Source organism: Phocoena phocoena, chromosome 11, assembly GCF_963924675.1.
Source record: "Phocoena phocoena chromosome 11, mPhoPho1.1, whole genome shotgun sequence".
NCBI classification, from domain to species: domain Eukaryota; kingdom Metazoa; phylum Chordata; class Mammalia; order Artiodactyla; family Phocoenidae; genus Phocoena; species Phocoena phocoena.
In genome coordinates this window covers 26,151,817-26,179,053 of record NC_089229.1, presented here as the reverse complement: position 1 = coordinate 26,179,053, position 27,237 = coordinate 26,151,817, and the positions used below count along the sequence as shown (strand labels likewise).

At 44.7% G+C, this 27,237-nt stretch overlaps 1 protein-coding gene and 1 non-coding gene across 2 annotated transcripts in view; both read right to left on the bottom strand.

Moving 5' to 3' along the window:
* Positions 1-1,388: 1,388 nt before the first annotated feature.
* TMCC3 (transmembrane and coiled-coil domain family 3) overlaps positions 1,389-27,237 on the bottom strand; it is a 68,340-nt gene continuing 42,491 nt past the window's right edge. Inside the window, exons 2-4 of the mRNA XM_065887071.1 lie at positions 10,857-11,773; positions 7,711-7,846; positions 1,389-2,633 (exon numbers count right to left, since the gene is read on the bottom strand). Of these exons, the coding sequence (XP_065743143.1) occupies positions 2,331-2,633; positions 7,711-7,846; positions 10,857-11,773 (1,356 nt within the window). The 3' untranslated portion in view covers positions 1,389-2,330. The remainder of the gene's footprint in view (positions 2,634-7,710; positions 7,847-10,856; positions 11,774-27,237) is intronic.
* Positions 23,203-23,309, bottom strand: LOC136131692 (U6 spliceosomal RNA). The gene has a single exon (XR_010656421.1). It is a non-coding gene; the product is annotated as a U6 spliceosomal RNA (small nuclear RNA).

The window sequence follows — 27,237 nt, the reverse complement described above, 5'->3', positions numbered from 1 at the left end:
CTTCTGTTAACAGCTCCAGCCTGGAGGTGGTGAATTGTGTTGCTTTCTTTCTGTTTTCTTCTCCACCTTTCTCCCCGGGGAGGAGACACACTGATCACAGGTCTGGCTGAGCGACGGAGCAGAGTGTTGGGGCGTGAGAAGGAGGCCCATGCCTACCTGGAGGGAGGGGCCAGGGATCTCACTCTTTCTCTCTAAACTACCAGCGGCCATCTACACCCGCCCTACCCCCTGGCATCTCCAAAGTGCCTCAGAAATGTTCACAGACATCAAGAGGAGCCCATCCCGGAGCCATCTTGATTCAAGGGCCTCAGCTACACCCGGCCCTCAGCCCACATGGAGACTGAAGCCCACAGACAACAGGGAATGCTGGCCATGAAAACGGAAAAGCAAAAAGAAGCACAGCATTGCTCCTCTCTCCCTTCCCTGGATCTGCAACCTGTTTCTGTCCCCTGGACTGGATGGACCACAGTGCATTTACAGCCAACTTGGGAGACCAGGGGAGAGCCTGGCAGTGAAAGGGGACACAGCCATGAGATGGGGTGGGACTGTGACTCCCTCTTCCCTGAATGCAAGATACTTTAAGCCAAAGATTTTGTGAAATGATGTTTATTGTTTTTAAAAGCTCAAGTCTGGAATTAGATAGTAATCATAGTCGCCTAAGTGTGAATTGACTAACACCACTGAGTTGTAAACTCAAAAAAAAAAAAAAAAAAGCAAGCTTAAGTTGTATGAGCCTCACCCACACTGGACTTGTACCAAACGCCTGACTATTCCGTTCCCTCAAATCATGGCTTATGTCACATTTTTTTCAGGAGATTTCCCTAAGAGCAGCTATTTGCAAAATATTACACTTAAAATTTAAATCCAGGCGATTTGATGTTTTTTGGAAGAAAATGTACACTAACATGCTTCTTTATGCCTTCAGATAACAAAACAGCTGGTGTGAGAAGGGGCTGAACAAGAGTTTCCATTAAATTCTCATAGGACTTCCTTTCTGTTATATATGCAGAGAAACAGATCTAAAGGAAAATATTATCTGGGCTCAAGGTAGTGAATGGCATCCCCCAAACAGACCAAAGACGTTGACTTTCCATGGAGTGAAAGTGTGGCCACTCCATGTATTCCCTCAGAACTTATGCTAAGAGAGAGATGGCAACCTTGGCTCAGACACTGGATCTAATTTATTTTTTTCTTGCTGGTCTTTCAAGGTCTGACGAGGACCCTCCCTCAATCTTCATCCAGGTGACCTGCAACCACTCATCTAGCTGCCACCCAGTTAGATCACACGTCATATTTTCTTCCCCTTTTCCAGTGTACCTACCTCAGGGCACTTTAGCTTTATAAGCTACGATTCTGTTGTCCTTGAAGAGAAACAAAAACACTGCAACGTGGGCATCCTTTTTCATTTACTGAGTAAGCTTTGCTGTCCCTCACAGACTGAATAAAGCGAATCGTAGAAAGTGAATCACATCGCAGAGGGGCGCATCACAGTGAAGATGTGCCCAAACACAAACCTCCAGTGTAGTGCCTACCAGACATCAATTTCATGTTAAAGATGCTTTGGAAGCATCTCTACATGCCTTGAAGGTGGTGCATTAAGACAACCAGTGAATGTGAAATCAGGAGTGCGGCTCCCTGGGTATAAGAAGGTAAGGCCCATTCATAAATCTTCATGTCTTATCATTTAAAGAGAAACTGAACACTTAAGTTAGACTTTTGATGGATCAACAGGTGTGTTATAAGATTTCCATGTGATAGAGAGTCACGAACAGTTGACCACTGTGGACACGGGGCACACATGGGACCTATGGTCATCAGTGAACAGTGGGGCGGATTACATGGGATTTACTGTGCTTCCACGGGCCACACGTGCTCACGTGGGCAACGCCTATGCTTCTTCACCTCCCCAAGTCATGCCACATCCTCGCTGCTTACAGGACGCGGGGAAAACACAACCGCCAGGAACACTGCAGCTCAATTCTGACAGAGACTTAGGAGAGATTTAAAATCCCTTCTGGGTCACCAATCACACCAAGCGCTCAGCAACCAGAGGCTGACCATGCTGGACTAGGCAGGTGGGCAGGAAGCCTGGCCTGATTAAGGCGGTGAGCAACGTGGTGAGAGCCTGGCAACAGATTCATGGTAACCACGTACAGGGACCCAGCTGACAAGTGCTACCGAGAGAAGAGAACTGCAGTTATCTACAATGCGCAGCCGTGGCCCTTGTAATCTTCCGTCGGCACAAACGTTCATTTTAAAATCCGGGAGTATGGAGAGAATTTTCTCCAAAATAAAAACTTGAAAGCACATGAGGACAGGAACCAGCGGCTTCATCTTGGTATTATTATCCTTTCTATGGCACACAGAATATGGTCCCAGTTTTTACAGAATATTGCCAGGAGAGTCACAGCGAAGAAGGTGCCGAGAATGTGGAAGCGGCTCTTCATCATGGGCGAGATGAACTTGGCGATGGTGGACACACACACCAAGATGACAGTCATGAAGGCCAGGACCACATTGATGCATTTCCCCAGGAGGACCTTGGCGTTCACGGTGTCTGTCTGCAGGGCTTGCTGCTCCTGCTGGTGGAGCTCCAACTTAGAAATGCGAGTCTGGCAGGACTCCAAGGCTTCCTGTGGGCGAGAGGGAGAGCGAGGATCAAATGCTGTTGAGATCACCAGCAACACGTGCGCGTGAGCTGGGACGTGCGCGAGGGCCACCCAGCTAAGGATGCTGCTGCCTGTGCAGCTTCAAACTGACGATGATGACGATGATGACGGTGATGACAGACAGAGAAGTGAGACAAGAATCCCAAGGCTCACTTTATCCTGTCATTCACAGACAGAACACGCGTGTATCTACAGCCATGAAATACCGTGAATGAGGAATTACGGTTAGGTATTTTTGACTCCATCTATATTTAAAATAAAGTGCATAAAATACTGGCATCTGGTGGAACCATCAGGGACAAACCAGAAGAGGGGTGGGATTCCGTTTTGTGACAGGTGACTAACTCCAGTCACGGGGTAGGTGACATCTCCAACTGCTGGTCGTTTTGTTGTTTTCTTTTTGGCTGTGCCACACGGCACGTGGGATCTTAGTTCCCTGACCAGGGATCGAACTGGGACTCCCTGCAGTGGAAGCACAAAGTCCTAACCACTGGACTGCCAGGGAAGTCCCACCAACTGCTAGTCCTTATTCCACTGCTCAGTCCATGTGCACCTGTTACAGACCAGTGGAGGACGGAGGGAGGGATGGGGCCCAGCTGACTGTGGGGCTCTCATGGCTGCTCTTCGAACGCTGCGTTACCAGGGCACTAACTGAAGCTATAGCTTCTCCCCAGATCTCATTCTTGCCAAGGCTTTGATTACTAGACACGGACGACTCCAAGTATCTCCAGCCCAGCTGTCTCTCTTGAGATTGACTCATGTGTCTACATGCGTCCTGGACATCTCCACTTTGAGCTTCTTAAAAGCACCTCAAATGCACCATGGCCAGTTGTGGATTCATGTCTGCACCTTCCCCGCTCCTGCCATCAACCGTTTCCCTTCCAATTCCTCTTCTCAGAAAACAGCACCTGATGCACCAAGTTGTCATGTGAGAAACGTGAGAGGTATGCCTTGACACCCCTCTCATCTAATCCAGCAGCCGGCCCCTCCGATGCAACACCTGGTATTTAGCTTAACTGGTCCATTTCTCTCTCCTCCCACAGTAACCCCCCACCTCAGTCATCAGAGTCTCCACCTGCAGTAACTTTCCACTCATTTCTCTTCACACCCTCTTGGTCTTCAACCTCATGAATCCACTTTCCACACAGCAGCCCAAGTGATCTTTGAAAGACGCATATCTGATGTCACTCCTTCTTGTAGAACCTTTTAAATCTTTAACGTGGTCCAGGCCTAGCCACTGTCTCCTGCCTTGCTTACCTGGTAAGACTTCTCCCTCCTCCCTCCCCCGTCACTGTGTTCTGGCCATACCGGCTTTTTGAAGTTCTGAAAAGGACCATGCTCAGGGTCTTTGCACACGCAGTGTGCTGTGCCCAAAAGGTTTGCCTCCCCACACACCATTCCCCTCCATCTTTCAGGTCCCACATTGATGGTCACATACCGAGGGACACCTTCCTGGACCCACCAGACTATGTCAAGTTTCCCTCTGGCCCTTGTCCCTAACCAAGGGACCACACCTGCACCGCGCTGTTATCCACAGCAGGAGGTACGTGCTGGCTGAATGCTCCAGACTGGATGCCAGTAATGGGATATGAGGCTTGAGAGAGAAAAACCTTACACCTCTCGGGAGAAAAGGATCGAAGTAGAGGTGGTACAAGGAGCTCCTTTTAGTTCACGAGCCTGTTTTCCAATTCATTTACCAATATGTGTTTGCTCAATTAAAATCCAGTCATGTTTTCAGGTTTTAAACGAGCATAATGGCTCCAAAACTTATTTACTTTCCTTCTGCTGAACATACTCTGGGCCAAGGGTTCTCTGTTACTATAGGAACTTCCATTACACAGGCTACCAACAAAAAAGGTACAACTTCTTCAGATCTCACATTCTAAAAAGTTCTGGCTTTCTACAATGACAGGCAAGTGCCCCCAATATCATGCATTCTTTTCAAATACTTAGGCCCACGGTGTCCTCTCTTTTAGGCACAGCATGGAAAAGGTGATAGAATAGGATAAAAGATCAACACTTTAGGCAAATTCATTCATCTGTGATTGGGTTGATGAATTACATATACAAATAGACTAATCCTAGAACTGCCTTAGAACTTGTGTCAAAATTTTTACCAAAAGGAAAATCCAAGAAAATTAAGCAGTGAATTCGTAAGGAATTTGGGTCACAGCACCCACTAAGAGATATACAGCCCCACAATCTTTAGTACTTCCTCGGGCCCAGTATTTAACTTATTGGGGATAAGGACAGAGGACAGGATTATCTTTAAACTCTTCTAATTGAGAATTCAGGGTTAAAAAACTCATTTGCATTTTAAAACAACAAAACCCTTGCATCCCTATAGGCAACAGTCACTCTCATCTATACGACTCCATCATCTTGTATAACCCTGCCTATAAGAACAAAAGAAACAAGAAATAAACAGGAAGCTGAGCAGGTCCAACTGCCAAAAGCCTCAAGAAATATGGCTACTCATACATAATAAATACAAAATTTGGCCAGTATTTATTTTTATCCGCTTATGATGTGTCAGGTAAAGATTTAAGTACTTTACATGTCTTATCCCATTTAATCCTCCTGACAGCCTTTTGAGGTAGAGCTCATTAATATTTCCATTTTATAGATGAGGAAACTGAGGCACAGTGCTGATGTATGCAGGTTTACGGTAAGAGGCAGAGCCAGGATTCTAACTATCCTAACAAGAAAGGCCCTCCAGTCACTCACACAGGCATCCTCTTTGCACTTCTGAGCTACAAGGTGAAACTAGAAAATGCTGAAATGAACTCTTCTAAATTTTTAAGCTCTCTTTGTGAAGTCCCTCCCTTTATCTTACCCCTCCATCTCTAAAGTATGTTTCTTTAAAAAAGGAATAATAATATAAACCCAAACAATCCCCTAAATAAGAAAACCATATATTTAGACATCAGCTAGTGGCATCCCAGACGTATTCTAAAACAGAATGCTCTAATAAAACAGACTGCACTGTTCACCTGGCAACACTTCACATTTAAATGGGTTCCCATTTTTTAAACCAGTCAGCAGTGAAGTTAAGTCTCTTAGCCCAGAGCAGGGGCAGAAATCCCCCAAGTGTCTTCTGTACCAGGGTCCTCAGAGGCAAACAAGTCTGATGCTGTGGCTCCCAGAATTGTCCAAGTAGACGTCTGGGATTAGCACAGGCTCAGCCCTAGACACAGTGTGGAACAAAACGTGGGTGGCTAAAAGTCTGGCTTACACATTGTGGGAGAAATCTCTCCTTATGTTTCAGCCCCTTGTAAAGTGGGGCTGGAGAAAATAAGCACGGCCTACAAAGAAAATTTGTAAAACTGAAGCTGAGCATGACTGGGAGAGTATACTTTTTTGTTTTTTTCTTTAAAAAGGTGATCAATGGGAATGTAAATCACTGCAGCCATTATGGAAAACACTATAGAGGTTCCTCAAAGAATTAAAAATAGAACTACAATATGACACAGCAATCCCACTTCTCTGTATATACCTGAAGGAAATTAAATCCGTACCTAGAAGAGAAATCCACACCCTCATATTTATTGCAGCATTACTGACAATAGCCAAGACATGGAAACAACCCAAGTGTCCACTGATGGACGAATAAAGAAAATGAGGTACACACACACACACAGTACGCAGCCGTGAGAAAGAAAGAAATAGTTCCATTTGCAGCAACATGGATGGACCTAAAGGGTATTCTGCTAAGTGAAATGAGTCAGACAGAGACAAACAATTACTGTATGATCTCACTTATCTGGCAGAATCTAAAAGGGGAAGGGAGGTAAAATGGATGAAAGGGGTCAAAAGGCACAAACTTGCAGTGATAAGGTGAATAAGTCCTGGGGAATGTACTGTACAGCTTGGTCACTATAGTTAACAACACTGTATTGTATATTTGAAACTTGCTAAGGGAGTAAGCCTTAAAAGTTCTCATCATAAGAGAACAAATTTGTAACTATGTGAGGTGATGAATGTTAACTAAACTTATTGCGGTGATAATTTTGCAACATGTACACATACCAAATATTATATTGTACACCTTAAACTAATACAATTATATGTCAATGGTATCAGAAAAAAACTGAGGGGGAAAGAGACCCTCTAGTACCCCTAAAAAAAGGAGCTCAAGAAGCCTAGGGTTGCTTCACTACAGCGTTAGTATCACATTAATACTGGAGCATGCCTTTGTTTATACTGATCCAGTTACCCCTTCCCTCCATCCATCAGGATCCCACCCACCTTCAAGTCCCACCTTCTCCAGGACATTTATTCACATTCATTACTCAAGGATTATCTGCAAGACCTTGGTCAAGTCACTTAACCTCTCTGTGCCTTGGTCTGCACATCTGAGAAATTAAGAGAATAACAAAAACTACCTCAAAGGGCTGTTGTGAGGAACAGATGGGGAAATTAGACATGTAAAGTGCTTTGATAGTGCTTGGAACACGGTATGCACTCAACTGCTTGAAATTCCCACAGATATGAAAGCTATTATTTTAGAGATGAGCAAATAGACTTAAGGCTTGCTCAGGACCATGAAGCTGGTAAATGGCTGGGACTGAAGTCCAGCGTCTGACCACTAAGTGGACCCCTGCCCCACTTGTCCATAGCTTGCTGGGCACTGCACGTCTAAATTTCTGAGGCTTTCAGAGTCTGCGTCACGTGATTTGGCCCTTGTTCACATTGTCTTGAGCCAACTGGCAGTTGTGTTACTTCTGACCCTCCACCTAGGCGAGCATGTCGAAGGCAAGATTTAAAATTTGTAAAAACTGTGGTGATGGTGGGGAGAGGAGAGTATCGGTGATAGGCTTGGGGTAGATAATAAATATCTGCTAACAAATTCAGGCAGAAAGTAAACAGAATATAGCTTAATGTCTATAACATGAGCTAATGGGGTTAATACGGTGAAGAATAAATGTTTGCTCCACGTGCCAGAAATCCCTTCGGGCTTGGGGGTAATGCACTTAGTTTGTTAAATGAATGAAAGGCTGGGAAGAGCCCACGTGAGCTCTAGTGGGGAGAGGAAAGGCACCTGGATGTCCCGTGACCGCTCGTGGGCCTGGTAGGCCACCTTCTCCTCGATGCTGGCCAGCTCCTGCTTCAGGTTGGCCGTCTCGTGCTGATGCAGGTCCGTGAGGTCGTGCAGCTGGTCTTCCAGTCGCTCGTACCTTTCCAAAGAGAGGAGGTGATTCTGAACGTGACATTTCAAAGGTGTTCTGACAGCACTTAGAAAATGACATCCTTTGTGTCTCACTGTCACCAGTGCCCCTTGGCTTGCTCTCATCCCCAGGCAGACTGTGCTTCCAAAAAAGTAAGTCAAGCTGTGGGGAACATGCTTTTGGAAAACACTGAACTCTAGTTCCAGAAAGGACTGGTCTCTGCAGTCTTAACTCTGTCCGCACCGCTGAGGGTTCATGCAAACGAAACCTGGCTTTTCCACCCACATCAGACCAACAACTTGTCTGGCTGTGGGGACAACAGGACAGGCCTTATCACTGGCACATTCACCAGGGCTGGTCAGGAGACAGGGCTGTCAGTCATCCTGCTAAAGGCGAGGACCCACTGGCATCCTGGTGCTTTTCCCTCTTCTGACCCCACAGTGCCTAACGGTTCACGGCCACAGCTCTCCTGCGCCAGAGGGGCTGTAAGGAAATGACCGATTTCTATGCTGGTGCCAATTCCACTTATTTCCCAGTGCACACAGTGATTCCGAATACATGTGTCAGCTCTTAGGACTTAAGTGTCAATTAAAAAATCATGCTTCTTGCAAATTAAAGATGGCTTATCAGGCGGCACTTCCGAAAGTCCAAATCTAAAGTAACAGAAGCACAAAGATTCCCATTCCCACCCCCCAATCCCCTCAGAGAAGGGGAATTTTGTATTGTATTTGAAACCGTGTAATATTTATTTGGAAACAGGAAGCACTATTTGGGGAAGGTGCATTAGCCTGGATGACTTTGATCAACGCCAGTTTTAGACGCTTAGTCACCTCATAGAATCATTTTAAAAAACACTTTAGGGCTTCCCTGGTGGCGCAGTGGTTGGGAGTCCGCCTGCCGATGCAGGGGACACGGGTTCGTGCCCCGGTCTGGGAGGATCCCACGTGCCGCGGAGCGGCTGGGCCCGTGAGCCATGGCCGCTGAGCCTGCGCGTCCGGAGCCTGTCCTCCGCAACGGGAGGGGCCACAGCAGTGAGAGGCCCGCGTAACGCATAAAAAAAAAAAAAAAAAAAAAAACACTTTAATATAGATTTAATGATTTTTCTCAGGTAGGACTTCATAGGTGCCCAATGTTGGTGTTTTGTAAGCAAGCCTTTAAAAAATCTCTTGACAGATGAATGGATAAAGAAGACAGGGTACATATATACAAAGGAATATTACTCAGCCATAAAAAAAAGTATGAAATAATGACATTTGCAGCAACATGGATGGACCTAGAGATTATCATACTAAGTGAAGTAATAAGTCAGACTGAGAAAGACAAATATCATATGATATCACTTATATGTGGAATCTAAAAAAAAAATGATACAAATGAACTTACTTATAAAACAGAAACAGACTCACAGACTTAGAAAACAAACTGATGATTTCCAAAGGGGAAAGGTGGCAGGGAGGGATAAATTAGGAGTTTGGGATTAATGTCTACACACTACTATATATAAAATAGATAATCAACAAGGACCTACTATATGGCACAGGGAACTCTACTCAATACTCTTAATAACCTATATGGGAAAAGAAGCTGAAAAAGAATAGATATATGTATAACTGGATCACTTTGCTGTACACCTGAAACTAACACAACATTATTAGTCATCTATACTCCAATGTAAAATAAAAACTAAAAAAAAAATGAAGATCTCTTAAAGGAAGTAATATAGTGAGTGACCAAATCATGGAGATTACAAACATGTTATATAACAAATGAGAGCCAAAGCTGTCCTAACGGATACTTGTGATTTGAAATAAAGGGATCCAAAGGGTGCTGTATCCCAAACTATCTGAATGGAATTAAAGTCAATATTATCTGGAAACACTGTGACGCAGAAACAGTTCTTATGGGACAAAGAATCCAAAGTCAAAGATGTAGGTGCAAAGTTTTAAAAAAATCATTTCATAAAATATGACAGCCGAAAAAAGCCACATCTCTAAATTAACACATATATAAAATCATATATCACATAAAAAACGTGTAAAGTAAATTTAAATTTTTAACTCTTACCATATGTAATAGGCATTCACTTTTTTTTTTTTTTTTTGCAGTACGCGGGCCTCTCACTGTTGTGGCCTCTCCCGTTGCGGAGCACAGGCTCCAGACACGCAGGCTCAGCGGCCATGGCTCACAGGCCCAGCCACTCCGCGGCACGTGGGATCTTCCCAGACCGGGGCATGAACCCGTGTCCCCTGCATCGGCGGGCGGACTCTCAACCACTGCGCCACCAGGGAAGCCCTAGGCATTCACTTTTTAATCTACATTTTTAGAAGTTAACATTTATTTGACAAAAAAACTTGGGGGTGCATATTTTTATTGGGAAAATGGTGGAAAATCACCTCATACTTGGGCATACACACTTGTTAAGCTAGAGGCACCTAAAAGCCAGCCTACACAACACCAGACTTTAAAAATTAGCTAATATAATCCACAAGATTTGAATTTATTATTGATTATACTTATAATCTTAAGATTCCTTTTGAAAGCTCTTCATTTAGGGTGAAAAGTTTACTGAGCAAAATACAATATCGTAAAAAAATACACTATATAAAGACTTCAAGATTTATGTACCAAATAAAAGCTACCTAGCTGGACAATGAATTCGTTTTTTACTTGATAGTTATTATGGAGGGAAATCAAATACAGATCTACGAATTAGTGTACCGAGACCTCATAACAGCAGCCTACTGAATCAGGAGCTCAATATGCACGAGTCATCGACTATATAGTGATATTTTAACAGACCCACATGTATAAGGTCTTTCTCTAAGCTGTCAGGCTTCAAGTCACAAATTACAAAACTAAGAATCGCAAGGTATGGAAAGAACTATCAATTCCTAAATGCCTTTTGACCTATATCCATATTTACAGAAAATACAACCACTAGCATATCACCTTCGAGCAATCTCTCCGCAGGTAGTAACTCGTGCTCCTGAAAGAATGTGAAGAGAAGAGCATGAAATACCTGTATGTCTCCTCTTGCAGGGTCTGAGAGATGAAGCCATACTCCCTCTTGAACTGCACCTTCAGCGCCTCGATGTCCTCGGCCAGCTGCGCCTGGGTGTCCTTGATCTCCCTGAGCTCCTCCAGGATGGCCGTGAGCTTGCCCTGGCTGTCCAGCGCGCCAGTGCCCCCGGCCCCAAACGACTGGTTCCCGTTGCTATCGGCGGAGCCTGACGTGCCGCTCGAGCACTCGTCGTCGCTGCCGTACTTGGGCTTGTTCACGATGGTGGCGCTGCCCCCGTAGGCCCTGGCGCTGGTCTCGGGCCGGAACTCCTCCAAGGAGTTTCTTAGGTGAGCGATATTGTCGGCACTGCCAAACTTATTCCGGATCAAGTTGGCGAACTCTCTGGACTTGCTGAAGACGAACACGGGTGGGGTGAGGGACACCCCCGGCAGGCCCGACTTACTGCTCTCCAGGCTGTGGGGAGCGGTGCGAGCCTTGGCCTGGGCATCCTTCAGAGGGGACTGGATGTCCTTCAGGTTGTCCTTGGCAATGTCCTTTGAGCTCCTGGGGGCCCCATTCTGCTCGAGCTCCCGGAGCTTTCTGCGATACTGCTCTAACTTCTTCTGCAGCTGGGCAATGGATTGGGCCGACTTCTGATTCTTCTTCTCAAAGACCTGCTTGATGCGGCCAGCCTGCTGCTTGTCTGCGCTGCTGACTAGTTTCAGATACTCTGCGACATTCCCATCGCGGGACGTTTGCTCGATTCTTATCTGCTCTGTGACCTTCAGAATTTTCTGCTTCAGACTGTCCGCGCTGAGTTTGACCTTGTGGAAGTCCAGGATGCCATCTGGTACATCAAAGTTGAGGTTGGTGTCCGACCCGCCTCGGCGGATGTTCAGGGGAAGGCTTAGGGTATTCATGTCATGACGTTCTACCTGGAGGAGACAGGGAAGAAGCACTCTAAGACTAGAAGTCGAAAAGACAGTCGCTGTGACGGAATCTGTGCACCCACAACAGACATACTTTACGCCCCAGACTTTCAAACTGCAAGTATTCGAAAGATAAAAACTCCCTACTATCCTCTCAAGTTGAATGCAGAACAACCCAACTCCTCCTGCACCCATGTACACGAACGATGAGATTCACCTCTGCCAGGGTATCTGACTTTCTGCCTGATTAGATAGTAACTCTTGGTTGCCAGGATAGAAAATACATAATGAGATGAGGTTATCAAGTCTGTTCTGGTTTCCCAAAGTGCCCAGGTAACTGGGATGCCTGCCATGCCCCATTCACAGTGAACTTCACCATTATGGGAAATGAACCCAATTCGGTACTCAATCATTTAAAACGAAAATGGAAAAAAAAAAAGGAAGGGAGGGAGGGAGGGAGGGAGGGAGGGAGGGAGGAAGGAAGGAAGGAAGGAAGGAAGGAAGGAAGGAAGGAAGGAAAGTCCCAGTAGGTACATTCGTCAACACAAGAAATTATTTTCTTAATGGAATGATTAAACAGATATGATGGAATAATATGGAGCAAGATTAATTTTAATAACTGAGTAATAAAACAACAGTATTCAGATATGGAAACAAATAACCCAAAACACAACCAACGTGATTAAAAACAACAATGGGGAGGGGGAAGGGGAAGCTGGGACGAAGTGAGAGAGTAGCACTGACATATATACACTACCAAATGTAAAACCGATAGCTAGTGGGAAGCAGCCGCATAGCCCAGGGAGATCAGCTCGGTGCTTTGTGACCATGTAGAGGGGAGGGATAGGGAAGGTGAGAGGGAGATGCAAGAGGGAGGAGATATGGGGATATATGTATATGTATAGCTGATTCACTTTGTTGTACAGCAGAAACTAACACACCGTGTAAAGCAACTATACTCCAATAAAGATGTTAAAAACAACAACAGTGACAATATTAAGACCATGTGAAATAGCTTTCTCACTCAAGGGCCACCTGGAAAAAAGGAATTGCAAAGCATCATTGAGCACCCTGGCAAAGGGGGTGGCTAGATTGTGCTCTAAAAGGGAAAGGCATGCACCCCGATGTTCACTGCAGCACTATTTACGATAGCCAGGGCACGGAAGCAACCTAAATGCCCATCGACAGACAAATGGATAAAGAAGATGTGGTACATATATACAATGGAATATTACTCAGCCATAAAAAGGAACGAAATTGGGTCATTTGTTGAGGTGTGGATGGATCTAGAGACTGTCATACAGAGCGAAGTAAGTCAGAAAGAGAAAAACAAATACCGTATATTAACGCATGTATGTGGAACCTAGAAAAATGGTACAGATGAACTGGTTTGCAGGGCAGAAATTGAGACACAGATGCAGAGAACAAACGTATGGACACCAAGCGGGGAAAGCGGCGGGGGGTGGGGGTGGGGGTGTGATGAATTAGGCGATTGGGATTGACGTGTATACACTGATGTGTATAAAATTAATGACTAATAAGAACCTGCTGTATAAAAAAATAAATAAAATAAAATTCAAAAACTAAAAAAAAAAAAGAACCATACTAGGAAACTTGGAAGGATTTCCATGAGGTATTGTTGCTGACAATAATGAATGAATGAATGAATGGGAAAGGCAAATGTGGTCTGCGTGCCAGGCACTGAATGTCCACAGGGTTTGCCTTGTCTGAGCCTCACCACCATGGCAGGCAAAGAACGTGTTACATCCATATAACATGTAGAAACAAAGACTTAAAGAGCTAGGATTTGAATCCAAGTCACCCTAATGCTGGTCCTTTTTCCACCTCAGGACACTCTACTACTCTTGTCCCCAGAGGACTAAAAACAGGTCTTTTAGAGTCTGAACACAATCTCTAAACAAAAATACTTAAGATCTAAACTGAAGCATCTTAGTTTTCAAGTTAACAACCCTTTGATTAGCAAAATGCCTTGATATAGAGTCTTGACAGAAACAATGGGAGACAGGACAATATTCAGCTCAAGTTAGCTTTTTTTTTTTTTTTTTTTTTGCGGTATGTGGGCCTCTCACTGCCGTGGCCTCTCCCGTTGCGGAACACAGGCTCTGGACGTGCAGGCTCAGTGGCCATGGCTCACGGGCCCAGCCGCTCCGCGGCATGTGGGATCTTCCCAGACCAGGGCATGAACCCGTGTCCCCTGCTTTGGCAGGTGGACTCTCAACCACTGCGCCACCAGGGAAGCCCTCAAGTTAGCTTTTTTTAAGGAGAGAAGAGGCTGACATAGTAAAAAAAATTGCTAAGATAATAACAGACCTCATACTGCCAAAGTGACTCAGGCTCAAATGTGGACCATTTCCAACAATGAGCATTAACATTCTGCCATGTGAAAAAGGCTACCCAGGGCTTTTTCCTAAAGGGGGGAGCCCAATGGTACAGTGGGACACAATCCCAGGTCGGTGGGTCAGGCCTCTTTCACAACTTACAAAAGTTTGTTGGCGTTATTTCTCAGCCCCTCTCTTCCCACACACAGCTTTGTCATAAGAGACCCTGGTTGCTTTATCTGGCAGAGAGCATCACATAGGAAAGGCTGGAAGGAAATAAATGCCAAATCACTATAAGACTAGAAAAAGGAATAAAGGAATTGTGACTTCACCTGGTCAAGGGGGAAGGACGGGTGCAGAGACTAAAGAAGGTACGTAATCATCATCTTCAGGTCCTGGAGAGATGACCACAGGAAGTTCATGGAAGTCAAGCAGCTATGGCTCACCAGTGGACCCAAACAGGAATGGGCTCAAATTACAGCAACAAAGGATGCACTAAGCCCAGGAAATGTTTGTTTTGGGCAGACAGGGTAATTAACGGTAACGGTAAAACCACGAGGCTGGAAATTCGATTTCACTGAAGATATCCAATCTGATTGTGCTACTCTACTTCACAGAAAATCTCTTTGGCTCCCTAGTGCCTCCCAAATTATGTAATACAACTTGGTCACAGTTAAGTCCACAGCTTACCTTTCAGGCCTCACCTTGCACCTGATGGATGCCGGTCATCTTAAGTGAGCCACGCAACCTAAAGTTCACATGCATGATATTCACAATGCTGGCCACCCATCCACTTGTTTATCAAACTCCAACATACTATCTATCTATCTGTCTATCTATTTATTTATGGCTGCATCGGATCTTAGTTGCGGCACGTGGGCTTCTCCCTAGTTGTGGCATGCGGGCTTAGCTGCCCCAAGGCATGTGGGATCTTAGCTCCCCGACCAGGCATCGAACACACGTCCCCTGCATTGGAAGGTCCCAAAATCCAACATACTCTTTACAATCCGTTTCAAGTGCTACTTTTTCCATGAATCTTTTCCTAGTCCTGCCAGAAAGCTGCCTGTCCTTTCTGTGATTCCCCCATGGTGCTCTTGTGGCACTTTATCCCTCCTTTTATCGCTCATCTGCTCCTTCAGGGGAGAGGTGGTGCCACACCTGCACCCAGCTAGTAGAGCTAGCATTGCCCCTTCTTCACAGGAGGCTGTCCATTAAATGTTTGCTGAACTAAAGCGACATCATTCTTTATTTCCAGGAGAATCTACACTGAAATCATTTAAGATACATTTGAGGAGAATAAAAAAATGACCATAGCAGTTCAGTCCACATAGACACGACCATTCCAGGTAAAGATGTTTTCTTAATACCTACGTAGTAAGTTAGTTCTACGTCATTTCAACCCGATTCAACTAAACAGATTTTTTTGAGTATCAATGAGCAACTTGATACACAAATAAAAATAAAGACTTAAACTTTAATTGAAGTTTCATTTACATGCAGAAAAGAGCACATCTAAAAAGAATAAAACTCAAATCTTCACAAACTGTGAAACTAGTGTAACCAGGACCCAGTTTTAAAAAAAAAAGAACAGAAGCTCCCCTTGTGCCCCCTTCAGTCATAACAACATCACCCCCATCTCCAGAGGTAACCACGAACCTGACTTCTAACAGAATACACTAGATTTTTTTTGTTTTTGTTTCTTTGCGGTACGCGGGCCTCTCACCCTTGTGGCCTCTCCCGTTGCGGAGCACAGGCTCCGGACGCGCAGGCTCAGCGGCCATGGCTCACGGGCCCAGCCGCTCCGCGGCACGTGGGATCTTCCCGGACCGGGGCACGAACCCGTGTCCCCTGCATTGGCAGGCGGACTCTCAACCACTGCGCCGCCAGGGAAGCCCAGAATACACTAGTTTTGATTAATGTATCATGTGTTCCTCTTGTCTTTCTTTTGCTCCACATTGTAAGAGTCATAAGAAGGAGGGCTCCTGCCCTCCTGGAGCTCTGATAAGATCAGATTAGGTTGTTTAAAAAAAACCCACCTGCTTGATAGCCCCTATTAAGAAGTCCACCAAACCTCTGAAGATACAGAGGCTTTTAAATCTTACCTTACCAAACACAGCAAGAAGGCATCACCGCATCACCTGTTCCTCTTCCTTTAATTCTCAAGCCCATGGCAGCTGGCCACCCAGCCCCAGCATCTCAGGGCAAGGGCCCAGTTCTCTCACAGACGCTGGGCCGGGCCAGCTGTGTACGCAGGAATGTTTACGCACGGATGGCTGGCTGACTTCTAGCTTACTTTCAAGCTACAACAATGCCTGGCATGTCCCCGAGAGTCCAGGTGGAGGAAAGCAACAGCGTTTAAAGCTCAATCAATCAATCTTACTGCTGGTTGGCAAATCTCAGTTAGAAATGTCTGATGAGGGTGGAAAGCTGGAACTACTGCTGGGCTGCATGCTTCAGCCTTTTGCAGCCCTAGCTCTGTAGGATAATTAAGATCCAGCTAACACGTATCACTAGCTGCCCATCCATTTCCCTGAACTCAAACTGGGATTTCAGGTATATGCTGGAAGAAAGCTGTGGGAGTCCTCCGTCCTCCATTTCATCTGGACTCGGCACGGAGGTCACCAGTACAACGCAGCTGCTTCAGGGCTGGGGCCCAGGGAGGAAGACAAAGGTCCACAGATCGCCCAGAGTCAATCAGCAGGTGGATCGTGGGACATGTGCTCCAGTTTTGGCACCAACATTTACCAGCTATATGTCCTCGGGTATATCAAATCACCTGTGTGGTCTTTGATTTCCTAATCTATAGAATGAGGAGACAGAAACAGACAAATCAGAGCTAACACTGCAAAATGCCATGAAGTGTACTCCAAGCTGTCTTGACTGTGAGACAGTGCCACACACAGGATAGTCAAAACCCTGGGCTCAGGAGACAGACTGCTTTGGTTTCCATCTTGGCAGCACTCTTATGAGCTGTGTGACCTTGGAAAAATGACTTAGCCTCTCTGTGCTTCAGTTTCTTCTTCTGTAAAATGGAGATAATGATTCTTTGAAGAGTCGTGAGAAATAAATGAGATAATGCACATGAAGTACTTAAAGACTTCCTGGCACATAAAATGGTTTCAGCAAAGGTTTGCTGTTGTTTATCATCCCAATTTCATTTAAACAATGTACCTGTATGAAAAAACTAAAAGACAAACAAGCTCCAAATTGTTAACAATGGCTATCTTTGCACTGCGGGATTGTAAGGAGTCATTCTTTTTATTATGCTGTTTTATTTTCCAATTTTAAAAAAATAAGGAAGCTGGACTTCCCCGGCGGTCCAGTGGTTAAGACTCCACGCTTCCACTGCAGGGGGAACGGGTTCCATCCCTGGTCGGGGAAGTAAGATGCTTTATAGCACGGCCAAAAAAATTTTTAAATAATAAAATAAAAAAAGGAAGTTGAATTACCGTTTTGGCAGAAAAGATGCTGTCTTTAAAAATGACTGCTAACCTCCTTCAGTTCTCTCCGAATTACCTGTCTATTATTACCTTACGTGAAAAGCAGACCACCAGCGTTCTAGTGAAAAGCCATTCCTAATGGTGTTTTCCTTCTGGCAGCAGAAACATTTCCACTGTCATCTCAGTGTTCTGGAACAAAGGCAAGGAAAAGCTTTAAGCCCTGGACAGATGTCAAAACCTGACACTGAATCATCTCTGCTCCAACCCAAGACTCTAGCACCATTACCCCCGGGAGCTCACCTTCCTCACTGGGATAGCCAGGCACATCTCGGTCGTTATCAGGGCTGCTCAGACACATGGTTCAAGCTTCAAGAGAGGGCTGCCCCCCATGACATTTCATGTGTGCCCCCTAAAGCTCCAGAGAGACATGAACAAAAAGGGCAGCATAGCCAAGCAGAGGCACACCATCCAAACCAAGAGAACTGGAAAGGGGAATGCAGGCTCCTGTGGACACCGGGAGGGCGTGGACTGAGGCAGGAGAGCCTGGGGCTCTGGGGTCACAGAGTGGCCAGAAGGTGCAGGGGCCGCGAGATCAGAACCAGGGGACAGATAACAACCAGCTGCTTAGTCCCGAGGCCAGATATGGTAAACTTTTGCCTAAAGAAAACCTGCTTGAGCTCAGTCATGTAAGGAAAGGGTCAGGTCCTTCAAACCGGTGGTCACTGCCCAGGCAACAGGTATTTCAGAGCACACACGAGAGCAGTGTTACAGACAGGCCCACAAAGGAGCTACAGGTTCAGGACCCAAAGGCTTTTGCAGGTTTTTGTGGCCTAAGTGTCCGAGCCAACACAGCTGACATTCTGTACTCTTACTCATTTCAGCTGAAATCTAACTTTAGGTGTAGCATCAGGCTGTTCCTCTGGTGTGCCAGTCAGAATGAGCTAGGCTTTGCTGGGGTAACAATCGACGTCAAAATCCCAGGGGTTTGAAGAAAGGGAAAGGCTTATCTCTCGCTCATGCTTACAAGCCTGCTGCTAGTAGGCTGAGGGACCCAGGCTGTGATGGAGCCCCTACCATCAGGAAGGCTGCTGGTGGCCATGGCAGGGGCAGGGAACTTGGTGAATCGTCCACTGGTTCCTGAAGATTTCCCCAGAAGGGACTCCTGGGCTTCCTGAACTCACTGCACTGGCCCTACCTAACTTCAGTCCTACTACACGCACGGGAGGAAAAAATATCCTGTGAGTGACACGTGCTATATCCTATTGGCTAAAAAATCTGAGACAGGTTCTACTATTATTACCATTTTACAAATGAGAAAACTAGATGCAGAGAAGCTAAGTAAATTGCCTAGTAAACATCAGAGATAGGACTGAAATCCAGGCTGTCTGTCTCCAGAGCACGCTTCCCTGACAATACTGACCAAGTACTTTTATTATGAGTCAGGCATTATGCTAAATATTTTTTAGGTATTCACATATCCTTCACACCAGCCCCATTTTATGAGAAAAGCAAGGCTCATAAAGAATACGTATGTTTCTTGAAATCCACAGAAAATAAACAGCTTAGCTGGGGCTCCACTGGGTTTATATGAAATATGCAAGACTCTGGGAGATCTGTACAAGCCACCAACCACATGAGCACCCATTCTGCAGTGTCCCTCACATGGTCACCCGGACTTCTGTGGGCACTCCGGGTTCGGTCCAGACCCAACCCTTAGGCTGAGCTTGAAATCTTCATCCACGCGACTTCCTACCAAGGCCCTGGTGTTGCCACCTGGAGCCACACCCCTCTCGGGTTTGGCACGGCCTGTAAAGTCCATTCCACTTCATCCATGCTCTAAAAGGCAAACAGTGACTGAGGCAAAAGAATTTTATGAGGATAAAAAAGCTATTGCTTTTATCAGAATCATGCCCACACATTTACAATCACAAAGAGGAGGAGAAGGAGAAAAATGGTAAAAACCAGAAAAGCAAGTAAGATAAGGAGCCTATAAAGAAGACGCTGGGGTCTTACAAGTGAAGAGTTGATATCTAGATATATACAGGAACAGGCGCTCAGCAGATAAGCCATGGATTTGCCTGTAGAGAAGGGAAGACACCCTTCCCTAGGCTGGGTGACAGAGCTGAGAAAACAAGGCCCTGCGCAGCATGGCCCTGAAGGGGGGGAACTTTGTACGTTCTATCAGAAGAATGTGAGCTTTATATCACTTTCTTTTTCTTTTTTTAATGTATTTATTACTTTTGACTGCGTTGGGTCTTTGTTGCTGAGTGTGGGCTCTCTCTAATGGCTGTGAGCGGGGGCTACTCTGTTGTGGTGTGCGGGCTTCTTATTGCGGTGGCTTCTCTTGTTGCGGAGCACGGGCTCTAGGCGCGCAGGCTCAGTAGTTGTGGCGCACGGGCTTAGTTGCTTCACGGCATGTGGGATCTTCCCAGACCAGGGCTCGAACTCGTGTCCCCTGCACCGGCAGGTGGATTCTTAACCATTCTGCCACCAGGGAAGTCCCTATATCACTTTCTTACTGGTAATATACATGATGCTACCAAGCCATCTTCCTTCTCGCTACACTGTGGTCACCTGATACGCACTTGCAAAATGTCTAGCCACTCAGTGAATACGGAACCCAGGGAAGCCAACCCATTCACGGGACCCTAGCATCAAACATTAGGTTTTCTTGCTAATTGAGCCAATCTGTACTGGAAAAATAACTCTGAAGGCTCAATAAGCATCCTTATCAAGAGTAATTACTCCAGATACCTATACAGAATATTCAAGACCTATATTTGAGAAGAAAGCTACTTCTCCAAACTACATGCTCAAAATGAATAATCCGAAAGACCCTCATGTGGTATCCAAAAGGCTATGTTATTAGTAAAGTGTCTTAGTACAATGTTTGTTCTAATTTGTTTAGACAAAGAACACTTCCTTTCGTAGTTCAATTCTGACAATGGCACATTCTGTTCACGGTGTACAGAACAGGAATTGAGTCACTAGTTTTACCATAAAGGTTTTATTCCTCCCCACCTCTTCCTCTTGGTATCACTGAAAAAAGAAAATCTGTAGCATCAAAAGTTCTCTTTCTTGACTGCAGGTAAAGTAAACCTGGAAGCAAGGATCCTTTGGAACCAGGGCTGGAATACACGTACTTTTGAAAGCCCAATCCTTTATCCACAGATACTGCTAATTAACAGTGTAAGGGAGATTAGGCAAAGTATTCAGGGTTCTCAAAAACAAATTCTTCAAATATCTTCAAGCACTTACAAACACTTGATACTGTAATTAGAAATAATTATCTTCTCATTTAACCTCTACCAGGCGACAGTGGTAGATAAACTACTTTGAGTTACATACACTAGGAAAAATACCTATTTCTTCAAAAGAGCTTTCAATTAATGCAAACTAATCCCTTACCTGGTAAGGATTTACTGTGTACTTTATAATCTACACAAGAATTAAATTAAAGGAGGGGGGAGGCCAGATTAAAAAAGATTGTGCCTTGAAGAGCAGAAGGGGAAGGGTATGGTAATGAAAATACCAATCTACACTGAGAACCACGGGCAGCTAAAGGACAGCCATGTCCCCGAGGGAGGGAGCGGTGGAGGCTGTGAGGAGACCTGAGAAAAGGGTGCTACTGAGAGGAGGAAGGACTCTCTGGGAACCCCATGTACCTCAAAAACAGGCAAGTTTAGGGACGGGAAGTGAGCCCCTAACGCCGGCCCCTCACCTCTACCAAGAACTCCGCCTTCTTGATGGAAGGGGTCACAGTTCCTTCTTGCGGGGAGACGTGGGATGGTGAGTTCTAAAGAAGGGGAAACAGGAAGCCCCAAACTTAGGAGTAAACTAGAATAAGCGTCATTGAGGCTTTTAGTTCCTATACTCAGAACAAACCAAGGGAAGGGGTGAGTGAGAACCCCTGGGCACTAACCTAACAACTTCGGAGGGGTTCTGGGATCCGTCCCCACCATGGTTATTCCCCGTCCGTTCCTAGCAGCACCTGTCAGCAAAACCTTCCCAGGAAAGGGACCTGAGCACTTGCTTTGAGGGTTAAGGGAGAAGGGACGTTCTGCTCCAGGAGAAGCACCCCCAGGAACTGAGGGAGCAGAGGCAGCTCTAAGGGGCAAAAAATGGTTCCCAGGGCCCTGATCCAGTGGGCAGAGCAGAACGGCCGGAAAGGAAGCCTGCGGGCAGAAGGCCTGCCTCCCCCCAGGGCCGAGGCCTAACCTTCTCCTTTTCCTATAGCATTTATTCACCGCCTCCCCTACCCCCGAAACATGGAGGGTGAGTGTTCTTGGCAGGGACATGTGCTTAAGCTAAGCTTCTGAGCGATAACTACAAATCCCAGCCCTGTCCTGCTGTCTTTCGGCATCTCCAATCTGAACAAGGTGTTTGAAGGACACGTATCGCCCTCTTAGATACACAATGATGGATAACTTCGTATGAGCGGCAGTCACCTGCAACAGAAGTTACTTTCAGAGGTGGAAAAATCCTTGGAGATCTCACTTGGCCTAATGCCTGCTTTTAAAAGAAGCAGCCTGAATACATACCCGAGTAACTTTTCATTTCAATCTATGCTCTGTTCATTATAGGTGCCCTACATAAAAGGGAAGGCAATTTGTCTACTAAAGTATAGCTTCTTGGATCAATACATAAAGTGGATATAATAGTAAATATGATAGGGGTGTCTATCAGATACCAATAATCATGTTTCCCTTTTTGCTGTGGATACTAGGAAGTTCAGAACCAAACTGAGAGTTAGACTTGGCAATGAGCCTATTTGCTTTTCCTTCCTTTTTTAGAACTTTTGGGTATTATTGCCACTCCACCTATATTTTCCATGTGCCTATCATAACCTGATTCTCATTGGAAAGAGGTAGGTGAACTTTAATCTAAAGATGCTATAGGTATGTCAGGCTGCCTGGAGATGAAACTAGACTCACTCCCAAATGTAATTGGGGGAATGTGGTCAAACACACTGAGCTTATAAGTTGGCACAGCTCCTTCCATCTTCCTTTCCCAGGGCACCCAGAGAAAGTAGGGTCACAACTTGGCCCATGTCCTTTGAAAAGATGCTATATTAAGACTGAGCCAGAAAATGGCATTTGGTACTCAGGCCCTAAAGCACATTCCCTAAGCAAACCTAAGCCTCATAACTGAACTATTCCCTGCAGACCAGGGGTTTAATTTGTTTTTGGTACTATAACAAATACTGGGGTAGGGGCATATGTACTGGATGATCTGTAGTATAGAATTCTGTTTTAAATGGATCAACACTACTAGACATCACACAGGGCTTAGAAATAACATAGCTAAGTTTTGAGGGAGCAAAGGAAAACTGATCTATATTCATTTCTTTCCCTTTTGCAATACTGAAGTTATTTCCCTTGAGCAACTTTATTTTTCTAATGTAAGCCAGCAGCATTTTCATCAAATAGCAATTGGGAATAAAAAGCTGCTTTCAGTTCTACCAAAATTATAAACAGCATTACATTTAAAGAAAAAACCTTTAGATGTCCATGAAAAATGCATTCAATCAACATTTCGATATTTATTAGTATGGAAAAACCACCTTACTTTGAAGCCATGCTGGACCTTCAAATGAGACAATCAATATAACAACTCTGACTTCTCTGGACTGAATAAAATTATCTTTTTATTTTTTTAAAATACTGAACGCTTCATGAATTTGCGTGTCATCCTTCCGCAGGGGCCACGCTAATCTTCTCTGTATCGTTCCAATTTTGGTATATGTGCTGCCGAAGCGAGCACAAAATTATCTTTTTAAAAGATAAAACAGACCATGTCCTGTTCCTTCTCAAAAATCTTTTAAGTTCCCCTAAAGTGTGAAATCCTTAGCGAAGAATTTAAAATGCTCTTGATCAGGGTCCTGTCTTACCCTATACCAGCGGACTCATCCGTAATGCTTCTGTGAGCACATCTACGCACCAGCACCAGAGTAAGGATGCAGCTTGATACACGCTCTCCTTTAATCCCCGCAGCTCCATGAAGTAGGCAACATTAGCTTTGCTTTATAGATTTGGAAGTGAGGAGCCATCAAAGAAGTCATGGTTACAGCTAATAAGACACAGAACCAAGATTTGTACCAAGCTCTAAAGCTTTTAACCTTCACTGCATTCCGTTAGTCCAATAAACCCCTGAACGCTTCACGCACTCTCCTAAATCTCCGTGTTAAGTACCTCACCCTGGCCTTCCATACCTCCATCCCCAGGTACCTTCCAAGGACCAACCCAAACACTGTCTCTTTCACAAAGCCTCCCCCATTCCCATGCCCAGCTTCCTTTATACTCTCCCCCAAATCTGCATGTTCCCCTTTTCCAGTACTTCTTCTCTAGGTCTGGTAAGCATTTGTGTAACATTTGTTCCCCCACTGTCTTGAAGCCTGGAGGGGAGGGAATGTCTCCTAAGCCACCTGTGTCCTGCCCCACATTCCTTCCTCAATAGGACCTTGTTATCTGTTGCGTGAATCAACGGTTGACAGAGCCAACTGGGGCAGCCAGTTGTCCCACATGTTTAACATCCTCTCAGCTGCTTGCAACGAGATCAAGAACCTACAGCTGAGGCGGTGCTGGACTGCTTTCAAGACAGACTGGACTTTGGACTGTTAATTAATGGCTCTGATTTATGCAAGAGATCAGATATTCAGGAGACTAATGTGTCTCACGGCCCTTAGCTGCTCCAAGCAGAATACAGGCAACCAATTATCAAACGACAGATTCTAAGACCCACAATGTACAGAACATGCAGGTGTACTCCTTTCCTAAGTGACATTTCCGCCGCGGTGACCATCCTAACTGTTGCAGAGAACTAGGTGCCTGCTCCTTCTAACACATCCATGTCTGAGCTCAATCCATTATTCGTGGTAGCATATAAGGAAGCAGTCCTGTATTGCATTAAATGAAAAACTTTAAAAAGTAATTTAGCCAATACACCAGCAAGAATGTCAAGGGTACAGATGATCCTTGAACAACATGGGTTTGAAATGCACAGGTCCACTTACACACAGATTTTTTTTTTCAATCAATACTACGGCACTACACAACCTGTGGCTGAATCTGCGGAAGCTGGGGCCGACTACGGGACTTGATCATCCAAGGATTTTGGTATTCAAGGCGGGTCCTGGAAACAATGCCCCAGGGATACCAAGGGACGATTATAGCTCCTTGTGCCTTAGGAAATCACAGTTCAATAGAACAGGAACACAAAAATAAAGGAGCCCTTTTATCCTCTAAAGTCTAAGAAGGCAATGACTTGTTTAAGGCCAAAAGCAGGCATCAAGAAGAATGGTCCAAAAGAGGACAGGATCTTGGCAAGATAGTTCAAATTTATTTTAAAAAGAGAAGCTACTAGTTACTAAGGACTTATTAAGTATCGTATAATTTTCTAAATGCTTCACATACATTATTTTATTTTTCCTTTTAAGAATCTGAGATTACAACAATTATTCTCATTTCCAGATGGAAAAAGTAAGGGACTTATCTGAAGTCATAAAGCTAGCATGTGGAAGAGCTGTGATTCCACCTGGCTCCAAGGGCTGGGCTTTCATAATATTTCCAACCTCTACTGAGAGCCTATTGCATATACCAGACCCTTTCCTAGACATGAACATGTTTTCCATAACCCTTACAATGTCTAAAATTTCCTTTACTTAAATCACTGTGCTACCGTTAAATATTACAAAGTAAAAAGTATGCATGGTAGAGAAATCAGAAGGGAGAATACTAACAGACGGCTTTGGACAGTTCTTGGTGCTACAAGGCAATTACTGGAGATATTCCAAATTTGACATTTAATAAGTAAAACGAAACACTAGCTTAAATCCCAAGATATCTTGTGCCATAAAAAATGTAGGTTGCTTCTGTTTTAACCATTTTAAAAATGATTCTCAACGCCAGGGGAACATACCAGCTTACACATCAACTCCCTCTTTTGGCTAAAGCTCTAGTGGATATTGTAATCATTAGAGGCTCTGCTACCAAGATGCAGATAAGAGGAGGCTTCCTTCTCCCACAGCTACAGCAGTTCACAAGCACCAAAGAGTCATGTTTCGGAGAGACAATAGTCCTCTAGGAACTTATTGTTTTGTAATCTGGGAGGAAGGAAACTGCAAGAAATGAATTGAATTGTGGGTTGTGATTTTTAAGATAAACACTATACCATGACCCTTCTTAGAATCCAAGTCTGTATTTGGGTTGACTGTATTTCCAAACAGAGGCAACAGCCTTCTAGGGCCACTCACAATACTTGCAGCAACTAGCCAGCCCAGGTTCACAGGAAAAGCCCTGATTCCAAAGCCGTGCGTCCTAAACAGAGCTTAACTGTGGTACAGTGGTAGCCTAAGCTAGTGGTTTAAGAGCACAGATTCAGAGCCAGACTATGCAGGTTCAAATCTCAGCTCTGCCAGGTTAACTGTATCCCCGTGGGCAAGTAGTTATTTACTCTATGACTCAGTTTCCTCGTCTGTGAAGCGGGGGCAGGTGTCGACTTCACAGGGTGACTGTGAGGATGAAATGAATTAATATTTATGAAGTGCTTGGAACAGGGCCTTGTACAGAATAAGTGCTGTAAGTATGAGCTATCGTTTATGAAACACAACATACCCCGATAGGTGGGAACTTCAGAAAAGCCCAGAGCCAAGGACAATGGTGCTGCTGCTGTCATGATTAAGCTCTTCCAGTAGAAGCTGAGCACTGCCACCCCATGGAGTCAGCTTGTGTGTGCAGCTGTATCTTGCCGCAGAGACGGAGTCTCAAACTCACGCCAGGAAGTGCCTTAAGGATCAAGTTTCCATGAAGCTGAACAGCAAAGCTAATACTTCTTAAAACTGCCCACCAACCCAAAAGCAGACGACCTAGTATTCGAGTGATTTAATCTAACTTTTAAAAAGGTACAGTACCTCTAATGACTAAAATTTTAAATCTCAATATCTGGTCCTTAATTTTTAACTAAGTGTCATTAATCTTCTAGGTTGCTATTTTCAGTAAAACCAGAACTCTAAATTAAGACCCTAAAGACAGATGTCTAACATTTCCTATCTCTAAGTCTTTAGGCAAAACAAGGGGAAATTGTATTAGAAAAGCTTATCTAGTGATCATAACTTGCTACTTTCTCTAAAAAACCTAAATTATTTCTTGGGAGTATTATGTCATGGAAGCTTGTCTTTATAAAGTGTGAGATTTTTTTTCAATCAGGCTATAGTTAATCCCATGACCTTATCTATCAATGGCTTCATTCTCTTATTTTACCAGGTTCTCTCTCCTTCATCCCTTATTCAAGCTGCCACCAAATTCTGTTATTTCTTTGTCTAGCAATTTCTCTCTAGATTGACACTTCCTTGCTATTTCCAGGTCCATCTACCTGAATCCAGCCCCCAACTCCCTACCTCACATATACAAAGGGCAATGGTTTAATCGGGTTTCATTGCTTTCAACATTTTACTTCTATCTATCTAGTCCATAGCGAATCATTAACGCTCATCTCCTAAACTTCCACTTACATCATGTTACAAAATGCTCAAGATGTACGATTCTTCTTTTTAATAAAGGAATTGGGTTCTTCCTCCTGTTGGTATTTAATCTGAGTAATTTTTCCCATTCCAGTTCTCCAATGTCTTCCTCCTTTCTTCCAACCTCCACCAGACAGATCCCAGCACTGTAGAACACAATACATTTCTGTACTT